The 16,137-nt window shown below is 40.6% G+C and overlaps 2 protein-coding genes across 2 annotated transcripts; both read right to left on the bottom strand.

The window, feature by feature from the left end:
• Window positions 1–3,866: 3,866 nt before the first annotated feature.
• LOC101305061 lies at window positions 3,867–4,544 on the bottom strand. Its single transcript, XM_004296478.1, has 2 exons — window positions 4,480–4,544; window positions 3,867–4,272 (listed from the first exon to the last, which is right to left on the bottom strand). The coding sequence occupies exon 2, from the start codon at window positions 4,228–4,230 to the stop codon at window positions 3,928–3,930; it is 303 nt and encodes a 100-aa protein (XP_004296526.1). The 5' UTR covers window positions 4,231–4,272; window positions 4,480–4,544; the 3' UTR covers window positions 3,867–3,927.
• A 1,056-nt stretch (window positions 4,545–5,600) lies between these two features.
• On the bottom strand, window positions 5,601–9,015 carry LOC101304760 (phytosulfokine receptor 2-like). The gene has a single exon (XM_004296477.1). The coding sequence runs from the start codon at window positions 9,013–9,015 to the stop codon at window positions 5,854–5,856; it is 3,162 nt and encodes a 1,053-aa protein (XP_004296525.1). The 3' UTR covers window positions 5,601–5,853.
• Between the last annotated feature and the right edge of the window lie 7,122 nt (window positions 9,016–16,137).

Raw genomic sequence — 16,137 nt, 5'->3', positions numbered from 1 at the left:
CGAGATTGACCGTCCGGATCAAGCCCTTATTCTTGTCGGATCAAGTTGAATTTTTCCCATACATGTATTTTGTCATGATGATCAGATCTGACGGTCGGATTTCTGTTTCTCAAGTTTGATCATCACAATCACAACATGCCTACTAATGTTGTATAACTTGTTTACCAAGTGTTATGTAAATGTTCCGTTTCAAAAACAAACTATACGTAAAACCTTCAAACGCCAAAAAGTCGTGAAATAAGATATGACGAGAATGTTGAAATACATCCACCGTTGAAAAATCACACTATTCCAGTAAATATTCGGTGCCGATAGTTGCGGTCAATGCAATTTTTCATTCTTTCCCCCTATGAGTAGCCATATCTTCGGTGGTTATTTTGCGTAAAATTTTTATACGACTTGTTGCGTGTCATCGATTTAAAACTATTTTCAGTTGAAGGTCTGGCCAAAATAGTTAACTAAACCAACAAACAGTTAAATGCAGGTGTGGTTTGAGGTTCCTGAGCACCTGAAGGACAGCTGGCCGGACGTTGTGCATGGGGGAAGGTACGTTGGGAAGTTAATGAAAAACAAAATTGTATGTGATATTAATAATATTTCTAATATTTTTGTTGTATCTGTAGGTACAAGGAGTGGAAGAACGAGTTGCGGACTCACTCCACTACGCACGGGAACGCACGTTCTGGTACCCCTACTGAGTTCCAGTACAGGGAGTACGAGTGGCGTTGGCTTCTGACATCAGAATTCAACAACCCTCGTAAACAGGTATTTAAAAAAATTAATTAGTTAATTTGTCATTAAGTACGTCCGTTTTTAAATATTTTACTAATAATTTATTTTTTTTCTTTGAAGGCCGTTTCCCGGACGAACGCTTAGAACCGGCAACGCAACACAAGGAACCATCATGGCGGTTCTAGACCATTCACTGTTTTCATGGATGAGACAGACAGGGAACATCCAGAAGTCAACCAGTACGTCTATACGTACGAGAAGGCATATCCTGACGCCCAGGAGGATATTGTAAGTCATCTTACGTTTTTAAATTTTTAAATTTACTTATATATATGTCAAAATGTTAATTAATAATTTTTTCCTATCCATATAGGCGAAGGTGAGGGAGGCTAGTGACGAGGTGATGAGTGCTATAGTGAGGGAGACATGGCCGGACACGCAGGAGGAAGAGATGTCCGAAGCCATGTCCCGGATCGACACTTCGGATCCGACGATTGGGGCGAGGATCATGGGCACAGCCTTCCCACCGAGAGCAAACAACTTCTACTGCCGGGGTCTAGGAAAGAAAGACGAGGGGGTCCTGAAGACCACTCCAGGATTTCAACGAAAGGCAGCCTCGACCAACAGCAGGACCACGTCCACGACCACCAGGACGACTCAGCTACAGACGGAAGTTCAGAGACTACGGGAACAGCAAGCTGCTCAGGCTGCCTATAATGCCGCGCAGGCAGCCTATGTTGCCGAGATACATGCCATCCAGCAGGCCCAGCAGCAGTAGATGTTCCAGTACATGCAGAACTTTACAGCTGCCCAGCTTCAGGGACTTCCGGCTCCGCCCATGCCTACGGCTATACCGCTACCCCAGCCGCCGCAACCTCCGCAGCAGCCCCCAGAAGTGGATATTAATTTAGACGATTTAGATTTTGTGTAGTTGATGAATTATATAGTTTTATATGCTTGTTGTTGGTTATATGGAATTGTTTTGGTGTATTTTGCAGCTTGCTTGGAATGGTAATTTAGAAATTTCGGGGTTTTTTTTTTTACTGGAATGGACTTATAACCGACGAAAAACGCCTTAATTCGTCGGCTATAGTTTTTTTTATTTTTTTTAAAATAAGTTTTAGCCGACGAAATACGCTTTAATTCGTCGGCTAAATCCCTATAAAGCCGACGAAATAGACTATATTTTGTCGGCTTTAGTTATTTTTTTATTTTTTTATTACAAACTTTAGCCGACGAATATCTTAAATGTTTCGTCGGCTAAAGTCGGAGAAAAAACCGACGACATATTTTTCATCGGCTAAACTCTAGGACTATAGCCGACGAATATCTTAAATGTTTCGTCGGCTAAAGTCTGGGAGGATAACCGACGACATGTTTTTCGTCGACTAAACTCTGGGACTATAGCCGACGACTTCTACATGTGTCGTCGGCTAAAGTCACCACAGACGACCTTTTCCCGACGAAATCTTAGCCGACGATGTTTCGTCGGCTAAGATCTTAGCCGACGAATTTAGCTAACAGGCCGACGAAAATTTTTCGTCGGCTAAAGTGCTTGTCCTGGTAGTGAAAAACTATTTCTCTAATATAGTTTTTATAAGTTATTGCCCAGTGAAGTGAATGACAATTGGAATGTTGTCCTGCATTGGAGAAACATGGCTTTGGTTAAGAGGTGGGACTCCTATGTGCAATTGGTATTAACTGGAACAAACTTTCACCAAAAAGACCAAGAGAAATAATATGGTACATGAACAACACTCTTGAATCTACATGCAAGGTTTACTCCACCTATTATGAATTGTTCTTGGTTGGATGCTCAAAACTCTATCACGAGTCAAGAAACTAGATGTGAGTTACCAGTATACAGTTAGAGGTATAGACACTTTACTTGATTCGGAGTTAGGAAAGTGCTTGTGGTTGGTACTATCGATTATAAGTAGTATCATTGTGGTAAAAAGAGGCATATTTCACAAGAATTGTACAACCAATGAGTTTTTTTGTACCATGTGGTCTCTGCTACCCACTTATGAATTCAATTATGCTACTATCCTATTAGTTCTATGCTACTACTATGCTACTATGCCACTAGTTCTTTATAGTCAAAAACTACAAAAACAAACTACTGATACTTCCTCTGCTACTGTGCTACTGTTCTAACCTATAATCAGAAACCTACTACTACTATGCTACGATTATGATTTTCAACCAAAAAGTAGTTCAAAATTTAAAATGAACCAAAATTAAACAATAACTAGACGAATTCCACAACAGATCAAATAAAGTAGATGATCAAAACAAAACAAAAGCATCAAATTGCGATCAAACATGAAATTAAAGCATAAAAGGACACTAATAAGCCAAAATCTAACCTGAAAATTCGATTATCTCGGAGAAGAATAGATCGCTTCTACAAACCAGAAGAGAACTGATGGTGACGAAGAGAGATGATCGGACAAAACGACTGAATTCCACAACTGATCAACACTTCATCAGACTCTCTGCTGAGCTTTCCGATGAGCAAAACGACGAAATCCCACAACTGATCTACAAACCAAAAGAGATAGAACTGATGGTGACGAAGAGAGATGATCAGACAAAACGACTGAATTCCACAACTGATCAATGCCTGATTGGACTCTGTTGAGCTTTCCGGTGAGCAAAACGACGAAATTCCTCGGGCGAATGTCTCCGGCGACACTATTCGTCACAGAGAAGAGAGAAAACGAGAGAGACGGTTGATCACGTTAGGTTTGGGAACTAAGATTTCTGATTTTTTCAGCTATTTTTATGGATGGGGAAGAAGGGTATTTGGGTAAAATAGGTAATGACAGTTGGCATGATGATATTGGTTTGTCCTAATTTGTTAATATTTGTCCTTAAATGTGTATGATATTATGTAAAAGATGTATTTGCAAGTTGAAATTTGATTAGTAACTAAACTCTAGTTTACTATTTTTATTTAGACCAGTCCAGAGTCCAAAGCTGTACTAGAGAAACCAGGTGGTCATTTATTTATAGTACGTAGTCTACAGAAAAGGATTAAGACATCAACTTAGTTAACCATTACGTAATTACTAAATGTTGTCATCAGGTCCTTATAAACCAGCTGAAATGGACATTCATTAACAACTAGCTCTGCTATTATTACCACAGATGTATACATAATTGCTAGAAACGCAATACATAAAACTCTCTTCAACGATCCTTCTTATCATACCCTCCTGCCCTCCTCCTCAGATCCTCAATACTATCAGTATCATCCTCACTCAAGCTCTTCTTGCTCGGCCCTACTTTCTCATCTTCCCCTAGCACCGCCTCTTTGACCTGTTTCGCTCCCTCCACCATGGTGCGCGTCGCGGTGTCTCCCACCGTCTCTTCCATTTCCGCCGCTTTCACCGGTCCATCTCTTGCAGCGTCGGTTGTCATGGCCATGTTTTGATGTTTGGCTTCAAACAAGCCTTCCTTGGCCGGATCAGTATGGGGTATACCTGATTCCATACTAACATCACTATTTCTTGCCTCCGGCGCTGCATTAGCTCCCTGAAAAGTTTAAGCTCATTATGTAGAATTATATGTGTGGCATGTTAATTAGGTTGTCAAACTGTTAATTCACGACCCGATATAACGTTAGGGATATCTTGCAAGAGAAGGAAGGTTATTTGTGTCAAGACTAGTTGAAGCTAGTAAAAATCAAATCTGATGAGAACCCATGTACGTGTAGGTCAAGTTTTACCATATGAAATTTACCTCTGATGGTTCAAAAGCAGTGGAGAGGTAAGCCTTAGAGACCGTGGGGGAGAGGGTTGAGTACCGGCAGCTATAGAGGCAATAGCTCTTCTTGCTATGAACATTGTTGCTAGCTAGCTAGGCTGCTATTTTGGCTTTGGTTTTCTCTGTCTGTGACCCTAATGTTTTCCTTCCTCATCATCAACCATTCTTGCGGTTGATTACTAGTGTCCAATGGAAATTAAGGTGGCACAACAAAGAGAGTGATACGTGGAATGGTTTGGACACGTTTTGGAAGCACAGAGTGATCCTCCCCAATCTGATATTTTGTTTATCAATTTGTTTATCACATGAATTTGGGCTCTCATCAAAAGCTTCTATTCACAGGTCACTAAAACTGTAAAACAGGCTTCATAAAAAGAAACTGGAAGCTCAGAGCTTAAAACCTGGTCTTTATACTCCCTTATAAAGTACCAATAAAGATGATGCTTATTTGAAAGTGTAAGTTTAGCAAGTCTACAACCCTTGGCTTGAATCATTCTGGACAAATCAGCATTGAGCTGATGGAGATAATTGTGTTCTGTTAAATGATAATAAGTAGAGTGGAGCGGAGTCTAGAAAACAATGCAGACAGTGAGAAATTTACCAAAACGATCACACAAATATAATATTAGAAATCATTGTATGTTAAGAGTTCTTAAGCTTTGTTCACCAGAAAAAGAAAGTTCTTATGCCTTATCATACAAGCATCTATACTCCATACTGATGAATCTGTCTCCCATGGTTATCTGATAATAACATCTACTGAAGCTGTCAATCACTTGATAAGTTGAGATAAATATAAATAAATAAATGAAAAAAGCTCTCATTCACAAAGAACAAGGTAATGAAAAAAATAAAACAAATGATTTTCTTACCAGTATACTTACAGAAGGGATCTTCATATGCAAAGGGATGAAACCTATCCAAAATGTGATCGTACATTCGTACTCTATGTATCCAAGTCATGTATGTACAATGAAACAAAACCAATTTCTATGCAAATGAAATAAGAAGCCAACAGATTTAAATTGATACATGCCCTGGACTATGGCAAGTTCATCAGAGAGAGAAGAAAGCAAAGCATGTAACGCAGAAAAATGAAAAGGGGCAAACTCTGGAAATTTTGTAATACTTCATTTAGAATTTTAGATAGATTGTGTCAACATAGCTTTTGTATACATATTACATCTGTGAGTATATAGTACGGAAGTGTTTCTGCAAGAAACCAAAGTTGATCAGAGACTACACTCCATGGAATTTGCAACAGTAATGCTCGAGAGGTATACCTTTCCATTTTGGGATCCTAAATCAAACCTCAGGTTGGTTCCATAAGGTGAAATGCAGCACGGATGTTCATTGTTTCTCACTCTCCAATTCAATACCATCAAGCCACAATACAACTTCTTCAATAAAGGGTCTCTGCCTTGGATTGGGATCTAGGCATTTACAGGCAACTTCAAGTACCTGCAAAAGCTGCTTCTCATGACCCTTGTTCCAGATTGATGAATCTATAATTTCCTCCTCTCTCTTCTCACGTCTCATCTGAAACATCCATGATACCAAATCTCTGCAGTTTTTCCCTTTGCACACTTCAACAGGTCTTCTGCCAGTTACAAGTTCAAGAAGAACAACACCAAAACTGTAAACATCGCCCCTGCAGGTTGCAGTTAACGTCTGACTATACTCTGGAGGAATATAACCCAAAGTCCCAACCAAATCTGTCGTAACGTGAGTGTCGTAAGGACGAAGTAGCCTTGAAAGACCAAAATCAGCCAGATGAGCTTCAAATTTTTCATCGAGAAGAATGTTGCTTGTTTTTATATCTCGATGCACAATATTTGGCTGACAGCCCTTATGCAAGTAAGCCAATCCGTGAGCAGCACCTTGAGCTATCTTAAGTCTTACATCCCATTTCAGAGGTGAAATTCCGTTGACACTTTCATGCAGCCAATAATCCAAGCTTCCATTCTCCATGTAAGAGTAAATTAACAACCTGTCATTGCCATGCTTGCAGTAGCCTTGAAGAGAGACAAGGTTCTTGTGCTGAGCTCTTGAGAGGGCTTCCACTTCAGCTTGAAATTCTCGTTCCATCTGCCCACATTCTCCAGAAAGTCTCTTGATTGCAGCTTTTGTGCCATTAGGTAGGTTGGCTTTGTATACCAGCCCATAACCACCACAACCAATAATGTTGGCCTGGTTGAAATTGTTTGTAGATTTTAACAACTCTGCAACTGTGAAATCCTCACAACCGGCATTCTGAAAAAGCACCAATTTTGAAGATGCAAGTGCTTCAGATAACCTGCGAGGCCTACTGTGTTCCTCATCAAAATCATCAATTTCATTCTCAGCTTCCCTCCTTGACATTCTAAGTAGCCCAATTGCAAGAACCAACGCAATCCCCACTCCTATGCTGAGTGTTACTAAGAGGATACTGTTACGACCAAATCTACTGCTTGAACTTGATGGCATTACAGGCTTGGAACCTGCATTCTTGGCATAACATGGAATAAATATTTCCCCACAAAGTCCTGGGTTGCCTTCAAAGCTTGAATTGGGAAAGCTCAAGAACTGTCCTTCATTGGGAATGACTCCATGCAAGTGATTATTTGCCACACTAAACTTTGACAAGAATGTGAGCTTGCTAAGTGATGGAGGGATGGAACCATACAGATTATTCCATGATAAATCCAATGTTTCCAAGTTCTCCATCTCTGAGATTGAGCTGGGAATGGTCCCAGTAATGTTGTTCCTGCTCCAATCCAAAACATGGAGCTGTTTCAGTCGTCCGACTTCAGGCCAGATTGATCCATTGATTCTATTATTGCTCAAGTATATTGAAGGTGGAAAACTTGATGCCTGGTTGTATTGCAGTCCATTAGCACTCTTATTTCGCTTCACAAATAGCGGGATGCCAGCAGAGGCAGTAAGATATGATCGGCTGCAATTTGTAGATATGAGACTCTTCAGCTCTGTTAGACTTTTTGGGATTTCTCCAGATAGAGAATTATTTGACAAGTCCACATAAAACAAGTTCTCCATCTGACCAATCCACGAAGGGATGCTACCATCCAAGTGATTCCATGACAAATCAAGGACTTGCAACTTCCTGCAGCTCAATAACCAAGCTGGAATTTGGCCTTTAAGAGCACAATTCCCAAGTGCTAAAACCATTAAACTTTCAAAGCCACTTGCATTTTTGGGAATTTCCTCACCAAGGAAATTTTTGGTAAGAATAAGAGTGGTGAGGTTTTTGCACTGCTGTAGCACAGATAGTGCCCCAGATAAGTTTACAAAGCTGTTATTTGACAATGAGAGAAAGAATAGGGATGTGAGTTTGGCAAAGTCTTCAGGGACTGAACCCCTTAACTCATTCTTAGCCAGGCTTAAGGTTTTCAACTCACGACAGTATGCAAGTGAATTTGGAAGGAAGCCAGAAAAACGATTAGTAGCAAGGTCAAGTGTGCAGAGTTTGGAAAGACCAGTGAAATTTAGATCAATAGAACCTGATAGAGAATTGTTTCGAAGATCAAGCACTCGAAGATTTGAGCAGAGTGCCAAAGTTGAAGGCAATGGCCCAGATAACAAATTTGAATGTGCAACTAACTGTTCTAGTCGACTAAGGTTCCCAAACACATTAGGAAGTTCACCAACAAATTGGTTTCCACAAACGAGTAATGTCTTGAGTCTAGAGAACTTACTTAGCCTGTTGCTTATTTGGCCAGAAAGAGAGTTCCCAGAGACTGAAAGCTGCTCCAAGGCCGAAAAAGAATACAAAGATTCAGGTAGCTGGCCTGCAAATGAATTGAAGTCCAAGTGCAATTGCTGGAGAGATGTGCTACAATTGCCTAAGCCTTCAAGACTGCCGGTGAAATGGTTCAAAGACATATCAAGAATACGAAGTGCATTGGAAGAGCTACAAATTTGAGGATTGAACTGACCAGTGAATGAATTATTGCTTATGTTGAATACCACAAGATTTGGTAAACCCACTAGCTCAGATAAGTCACCATTGATTGAATTGCTTGAAATGTTCAGCACTTTAATGGATTTCAAACTAACAAGCACACCTGAAACTGGTCCTGAAAGCCTGTTATAGCTAAAATCAAGAACTTCCAGCCGCTTCAAGTTTGATAGCTCTGCTGGCAATACACCTCGAAGATGATTCATTGAAAGATTAAGCAATTGCAGCTGATCCAATCCACCCAAGGAGTGCGAAATCATTCCATTAAGACTCATGCTGGGAAGAAACAACTTGGTGACTCTGACTTTGCTTGCAGCTGTCCCATTATTCACAATCTCACAAACCACACCATCCCATTGGCAGCAATTTGAGTTCCTGGACCATGCTGTGATAATAGCCCCACTTGTAAGGTTTCCTGCAAATCCCTTGAGTGCAAGAAGATCACTAGGATCACAGGATTGGATTGGGGCATCAAGACCCAAAGAAGAACCAAGAAAGCAAGCCAAGAAAACCCATATGAGGAATGTCCTTGGAATAATCCCCAGCAACACCATCACTCAAACCAAATCAGTTATCCACCTCAAGCTAATACCAACACTTCCATAACACTCAGATCATTCAAATACAATCAAGCACTGCTTTTCAGGGGGAAATTCCAAATGAAGAATCTTCTACACCCAGAATACCAGAAGATATTCACTTTAAAAACCAGCTAGCAACTTGCTGAAATCAAGCAAGTATTGGAATTTGAAACCCAGTTGGTGAAATCAGATCCCTAGACTACATATATGCAAGCAAGCAAGCTCAATTCAATCTCAAACAGTAACCCAAAAGCAGAAATTCAAATTTAAATACCCAAGAGGCCACATCCCAAAGCACCTCAAAAACCACAGAAAGGGCTATAACTAAACAACAACAACTTGTGAGTGAAGCAATTAGCACTGACCTCTTTAAAAAGTGGAGCAGTAATCAAACACCAGTCCCCACCCTCAACTCAAAAACCCTTGACCATAACCCCTAATTTGCTCCACAAGCATAGTCCTCACAAAACCATCACAGAACACCAACCAGCAACACAAATCATGAAGAAAGCAGAAAGCTTTTCTGAACCCAAAAACCTCCCAACAGTGAACTTGATAAAGGGTCAAGGTTTCACAAGCATTGCCATCACTCACCAGAAAAGCAAGCCACTTTATCAGCATTACCTAACCTCAAACAGTGAGAGAGCACTTTTCCTACAGATGGGTCGTCCCCCACTTTTCTAAAATAAATACCAGACTCTCTCTCTCTCTCCCCTAATTTTTTCAAAAGCACACAAAGAGATGAGTGGGAATATATTAAAGGAAGAAAGAAAAAAAAAAAAGCAGGGGCAGATATTTCAAATCAGACAACAGAAAGAGTAGGACAGAAACCCAACACTAATACTTGGGTTAGTGCAGTAGAGAGGAAAAAGGAAGCTTCTTTGTTTCTTGAGAATCTCTATTTTAATTGGACTAAATTAGAGGTGTGTCTGATTTAGTAGGTTTGATTTTGAAATGGTACACAAAAGAGCTGACTTTCTGGGCAGAAAATTTCTTCTCTCTTGGATTTTATTCACAGTGGCAAAAAGTCACACTGATTGTCAATGACAATGCTCTCTACATTTTGTCTCTTTGCATCATAATGAGGGGGGAGGTTTCTTTGCCTCACCCTTGCATGGGGCGCGTTGTGACACTAGGAAGGTATTAGGTCGTTTTAGGTGAAAGGAGGATGAGAGAGTGGTTTGCACGCGTGGTGTTTGCGAGGGGTGGATGAAGAGGGTGGAAGAGAAAGAATGAGAGGCGGTGGAGTAGGAGCGGCGGTCGGCGGACGTCACGGGGGTTAGGAGAGGCGTGAGCCAAGATTGGGGAAATGTTTCTGCGCCCAACCGGACTTTCGGGTCAACTACTCAACCTTCCCACACGTGAATTCACCCAACCCCCTTTGTAATATATATTTTTTTTTGTTACATTTGTAACATCTTCTTTATCTTATGGGATAAACATTGTTTTCGTATTTATATTTCATGTGATAAACACTCTTGAATTTTGTATTTATATTACGAGTGTTACACACAAACAATTATGAGTGATAACCAAGGATTAAAATATTGGTATCAGTGTAATATATATATATATATAACTTTTCTCAGGTGCGGACGTCCGCACTATTTTACGGTGCGGATTTTTGTCAGTTCGCCACCGTACGGCGCCGGCGAGGGCGCGTCTCCACCTCAGTCGACTCCAGCAGCTTCCCCGACCACTTTTCATCCCCGGTGAGTCCGCCGAGTTCCAGTTTTCCGGTCAGATTGATTTTGTTTGAAGTTTTGGGTGATCTGATCGGAAAACTAGAATTTGGCGGACTCGTCGGGGATGGAAAGTGGTCAGGGAAGCTGCTGGAGTCCGCTATGGTGGAGGCGCGCCCTCGCGCTGCGCCGTATGGTGGCAAACGGCGAAAAATCCGCACAGTAAAAACGGTGTGGACGTCCGTAGCAGAGACGGACTGTATATATATATATATATGTGTATGTATTTTGAAAAAAAAAAAAAGGTATTAGGATATATTGGGGATATCCGGAAAAAAAAATATAGGGATTTTATAATAATTTTTTTTTTCGAGAAGATTCGTTCTAGCAAATCCATTGTCACATCTCTCTCTCTCTCTCTTTGTGTTTCTCATCTCTATAATTTAGCAACTTGTTTTCTATTATATCTCACGGACTTACGGTCTCACCAATGCACCTTATTTTTCTTAACTGTACTCATTCTCTTTCTCAAGTGCAAATATTCCTCCACTCATCTCCAATTTTGATAATTATGTAATAGATCGATCTGCATCCAGATATCCCTTGAAGGGAATCTTTCTCTCCTCGAGACCCCCACTCTTCATTGGGATACACCTCGAGGGAATTACTTATCTTTATCTTCCAGATATTACTTGAGACCCCACTCTTCATTGGGATATACCTTAAAGGAATTACTTTTATCTCAGATATCACTCGAACCCTCACTCTTCATTAAGATATATCTTGAGGGAATTACTTCTCTTCCAGATATCACTCCAATTATTTTTACAGATATCTCTTTAATATATCAGATATATATCTTAAATATCCTAAATATCGGAGATATTTGACGGTATCGGAGAAATATCGGAGGTACGGTGAAAGATAAGATATTGACCCCTCTAAATATATCGGTCATTTGAAAAAAAAAAGATATCGGGAGATATATCGGATATATCGTAGAGATTTAATCCTTGGTGATAACATAAATGTATAGTTTTAAGGGTTTCTACGCAAGCCCTCAACAAGGCCAAGAGGGGTTATGGTTTCTACGCAAGCTTGCAGGTCTTCGTCCGGCGGCTCCCGTGCCACGACAGGCTATATGCCTTGTCGGTGTGCCATGAGTGCAATCGGGCGGGTCAATTCTATTAGGCTATTCTTAGCTCTGGATGATCGTTGATATCCAAAACCCCCTAGATAGTTTCTTTGCTTGAGGGTTGCATGGTGTTGACAATAGTTTCTGTTGGACGAGTCACAACATGGTTTTGCTGAGTTGGGTTTGGAAGCTTCGTTGTTGGCGTCGCAAGGCTGAAGTCAATGGTGAAGCTATGGGTGCTAGATCAAGCGGTGCGACGTCATGGCAATATGGGCGAGTGCTTCGTAGCGGCAAGAGGTCGTGAATGGTGGATCAAGCGGTAGGATTTGGGACGGCGTGAAGCCGGGCGGAGGTGCCTTAGCAAAGCACTATGGTGATGACGGTGATGCCCTACGTGTTGGCCAACAACCCTCCTGGGCTTGAAGTTTTGGGCTTCTATTAGGTGGGCTTTGGCTTATTCAGTTAGAGTTGGGGTAATTAACTTTCTTTCCTTAGGTTAAGTTTTTTTAGGCATTTTTATTCAATAATCTCTTTTGTTTTCCGGTTGGGTGTAGTAGGTCTTGGCCCTATATTCCTTAGTCTTTAGTTAATATAAGGTTTAACCCAATTTCACCAGTATTGATTTACACCATAAATATCTCTAGGCGGATGTACTGATGGGTTAAATTTTATGCTTTCTTCGTTCAAGGTGTAGGAATCTTTAGGAGTAATAGGTGATCTTCGGATCCCTTAGATTGAGTGAGAGAGCTCGTTAAGTTGTATGATCTTTTCGATCAATGAAGTTATTCATTCCCCTCAAAAAAAAAATTATGAGTGATAACATTGTCATATTAATGTGCAGCTAAAATTACAATGTAAACGCTACTGCAACTCTAGTCCGAGAGGATTTTGCATCTGACGACAAAGATAGTGTACAACATTGTTTTCATTGATCCATCATCAAATCATTTTTCACTATCTTCTCCTCTCAAACTGAGGTTACAAACTTATAATCGTGTTTACACCATCGTGTGCACATTCTCACAACATAGTTAGTATGATATGGAACATGTATATAGCATGTTCCCAACCTATTATTTTCGACATCTCTAGCTAAAAAGTTAGTCCTTTTAGCTTTCACTGTCGACTGCCGGTAAAGGACTGAAATTCCAACATCACTAATGAAATGAAGTATGTAAAGCTTTTTTTTGGAGAGAAATGAATAATTCATTAATCACAAGACAAGCCCAACTACAACAACCGCAAACGCGAGACCGAAAATTACTAAAAACAAAGAGCATGAGTCTCCAACTCGATCAAGCTAGAAAGAGTGAAATTAAACCAACTGCTCGCTAATCTATGGACCAAGTGTTCTACAAACAAATAAGAAAATGTAACAATACCAACTAATCTACCATGTTCACCACCCAAGCATGTTAGTATTGTCGTTGTCATTGCCGCTAGAAATCGAGAGATAATGAAGAGTGCTAAATCGGAACATTGATGCCCGAGTAATTGATGTCAATCAAATCCCAATACAAATAGGATGAAAATCCACTAACATAACAACACCATACAATCCACCATCGAGACCCAAGTCATGAAAGCGAAGAGGCTAACGAGAGAGGACCGAGAACCACATCCAAGAGGCGTAACCAACGAAAATGAGGGTTATAAACCCATGTGTGAAAACCCATAATCTAATAGGTAAGTGTGAAATCGCACTTTAAGCGTGCAGCCACATAAGTTCACATGAAGGTACACAATGGTAGTTGATGGGTTGTTTTGGTGTCCGGTGACTAAATATGTGGAAAGAGTTGGGACCTATGTTGCACGGACACTCCACACCCCTGGAGTGTCAGAGTGTCTGACACGCCGACACGCCGACATGGCAAAATACGTGTCCGAAAAAGTTAACTTTTCAGACACGTCTCTGAGAGGTTGACCGGCCCCGACACGGCATTGCGACACACCACGTCAGCATTTCAGACTTTAAAAAAAAAAAAAATTGGATAGATTATGGATATGATAATTATATTAGTTCATCTTCTTGTCGGTTAGGTGCTACTATGCTAAAGATTGTCTTGTTTGAAAACAAGCTACTGCTCAAGTTTGTTTTTCTTTAATGTTATGTTTTAGGTGCTAGAGGTCTGCTGCTTTTAATGTTATTAGTTATGCACTTGACTTATTTCTTATGGTTATAAAATAGATTGAATTTAGAACTTTATTTGATAATGTAATGAACTTATTTCATATTTTAGTATATTTTTATTTATTAAAAATACATAAATATATAATTTTGTTTGCCGTGTCGAAAACTCAGTTTTTGAGTTTTGCCATGTCGCCATGTCCGTGTAACTTAGGTTGGGACCGACTGACACCATGAGGAACTAAGTCCTCCTGTGCTGGACCAAGCTAGAATAATCAACATAGGGATAAAAGTATACCACATGGGTGACATGGGCCCAACAACTAAAGCCCGAAATAACATGAAAACGTAAAGTACAGTGAAATCTAAGATAGATACCTCTTGTGGGTTGAAAACCCAGGCCCAGGCCAAAGCTCAGGCCTAGGCATAAGCCCTACGATCATGAGGAGAAAGCCCAATACCAAGCAAATCACCAAGCCCAAGCCCATGAAGCCTTTTGTGTGAGACCTTGTGCGCTACCCACCCAGACCGAAACCTCTACTACGAGGGAGACTCCGCACCACCGCCATACCCACCGCTCCATCAGGATCGGACCAGCACGACGTTACCACGCCAAAGGCGAGCCTTCCTGTCAAACCACCGACTCTAGCACACCCTCTGAAATCCGATCATACCGAGCACCTTCTCCAAAGCAGCAAGCTCACAAATCTGAGATGAACAAGCACAAAATCCACTTGATTCTCTCCTCCGAGCAACAAACCCAGGCAATCCTTCATCACCTGTGCTCGCCGGTGATTCGAGAGGGACAGATCTACGTTGATCTGTCCAACCTGATCTTGAGAACCACTTCACGTATCCTGGACCTCGTTTCTGCCGTGTAGCCATTCCACTCTTATGGACAGACATCCCTTCTAGAGTCGAAACGCATAGGCGGGAGAGTCGACGGCGTTCTGCCAGGAGAGAACAAATCTCATAAATGTTTTCTCGCACGCGTGGAGCGTGTTTTATTCTAAAACCTCTTTCTGTTTTTGTTTCTTCGATGAGTCTGTAAATCTTAAACCCTCCAATTTCACTTGAAAACCTAAATATTATTATTTGTATTGTGAGACTTATTTATTTATTTATTAACTTGCTTATTGCCCGTGCATTTGCACGGGATCACAATAATAAAAAAATGAGTGATTAATTTTGTTTTAGTTTTCCTTAATCATTTCTAAGTTTTATTTTATTTTACTTATTTATTTGTTGTTTACTGTAATGACATTATGACATTTGTTTGTATTTGTTGTAGTTGGCTCATTAAAGTAATCATGACAGTTCATGATTTTGTGAATTTTTTAATTGTTAGCTTTATTACAGTAGAGACAGATATGGGAGTTTGATCAGTCCACATAGAGTGAGGGAGTGAATATATTACTTACCAAGTCAAGACTCTTTGGACCCAGAACTCATTTTTTGATTCAAGATGATGAGGAGGTTTTAGTTGTGTCGAATACTCGAATGTGATGGAGTTTGGACATGTGACCTTGGTAGAAGTATTCACTCGAGGTGAGTTAGTTCATAGACGAAGTACGATCTCCTCGAGACGGATTTGGTTGCGGCCGAGATGCAATCTCGTCCAAGGTGAAACGGAAGTAGGCCGGTTCACCTCGATCCAAGGTAATCGGAGGCATTTTCCCGCATTGTCCAGAAATTAACGTCATGGCTCTACTCACACATGATTTGCTGATCAAGCTCTCATTAATCAAAAGCACTCAGGTTGACACGACCCACCCCGAATTTCACCCTGAAACCCAGAGTAAGTCGTGCGGGGACCACCTCCAAGGAAAATTTACTAAAAAGATTAAGCAAATCTCCCTTGCAGATGGACAACCCTAATTGGAAAATTTCATATTACACTCTTAATTTAACGCTTCTGAATATCACATAATATACAAAATTCTAAAGTATTCAGAGCTACTAAACACAAGCGGAAGCAAGAAAACACAAGTAGGTTGAACAGGTAACCTACTGATGAAAACTGGCCGAAAAGCGGGTGACTATGCCTCGTCTCCTACTAGATCCAACCCGAACTCTGCAGACTGGGCAATTTAAAACGAAGGGCCCAGGGGAAAACATTTAATAACGTTAGAGTGAGTGGACAAAAATAA

This window comes from Fragaria vesca, linkage group LG4 (assembly GCF_000184155.1).
Source record: "Fragaria vesca subsp. vesca linkage group LG4, FraVesHawaii_1.0, whole genome shotgun sequence".
Classification (NCBI taxonomy): domain Eukaryota; kingdom Viridiplantae; phylum Streptophyta; class Magnoliopsida; order Rosales; family Rosaceae; genus Fragaria; species Fragaria vesca.
This window is presented reverse-complemented; position numbering and strand designations above follow the sequence as displayed.

What these genes read in the sequence shown, in the direction of transcription:
- LOC101305061 (XM_004296478.1), bottom strand. Translation starts at nt 4,230, where the DNA reads ATGGAATCAGGTATACCCCATACTGATCCGGCCAAGGAAGGCTTGTTT.
- LOC101304760 (XM_004296477.1), bottom strand. Translation starts at nt 9,015, where the DNA reads ATGGTGTTGCTGGGGATTATTCCAAGGACATTCCTCATATGGGTTTTC.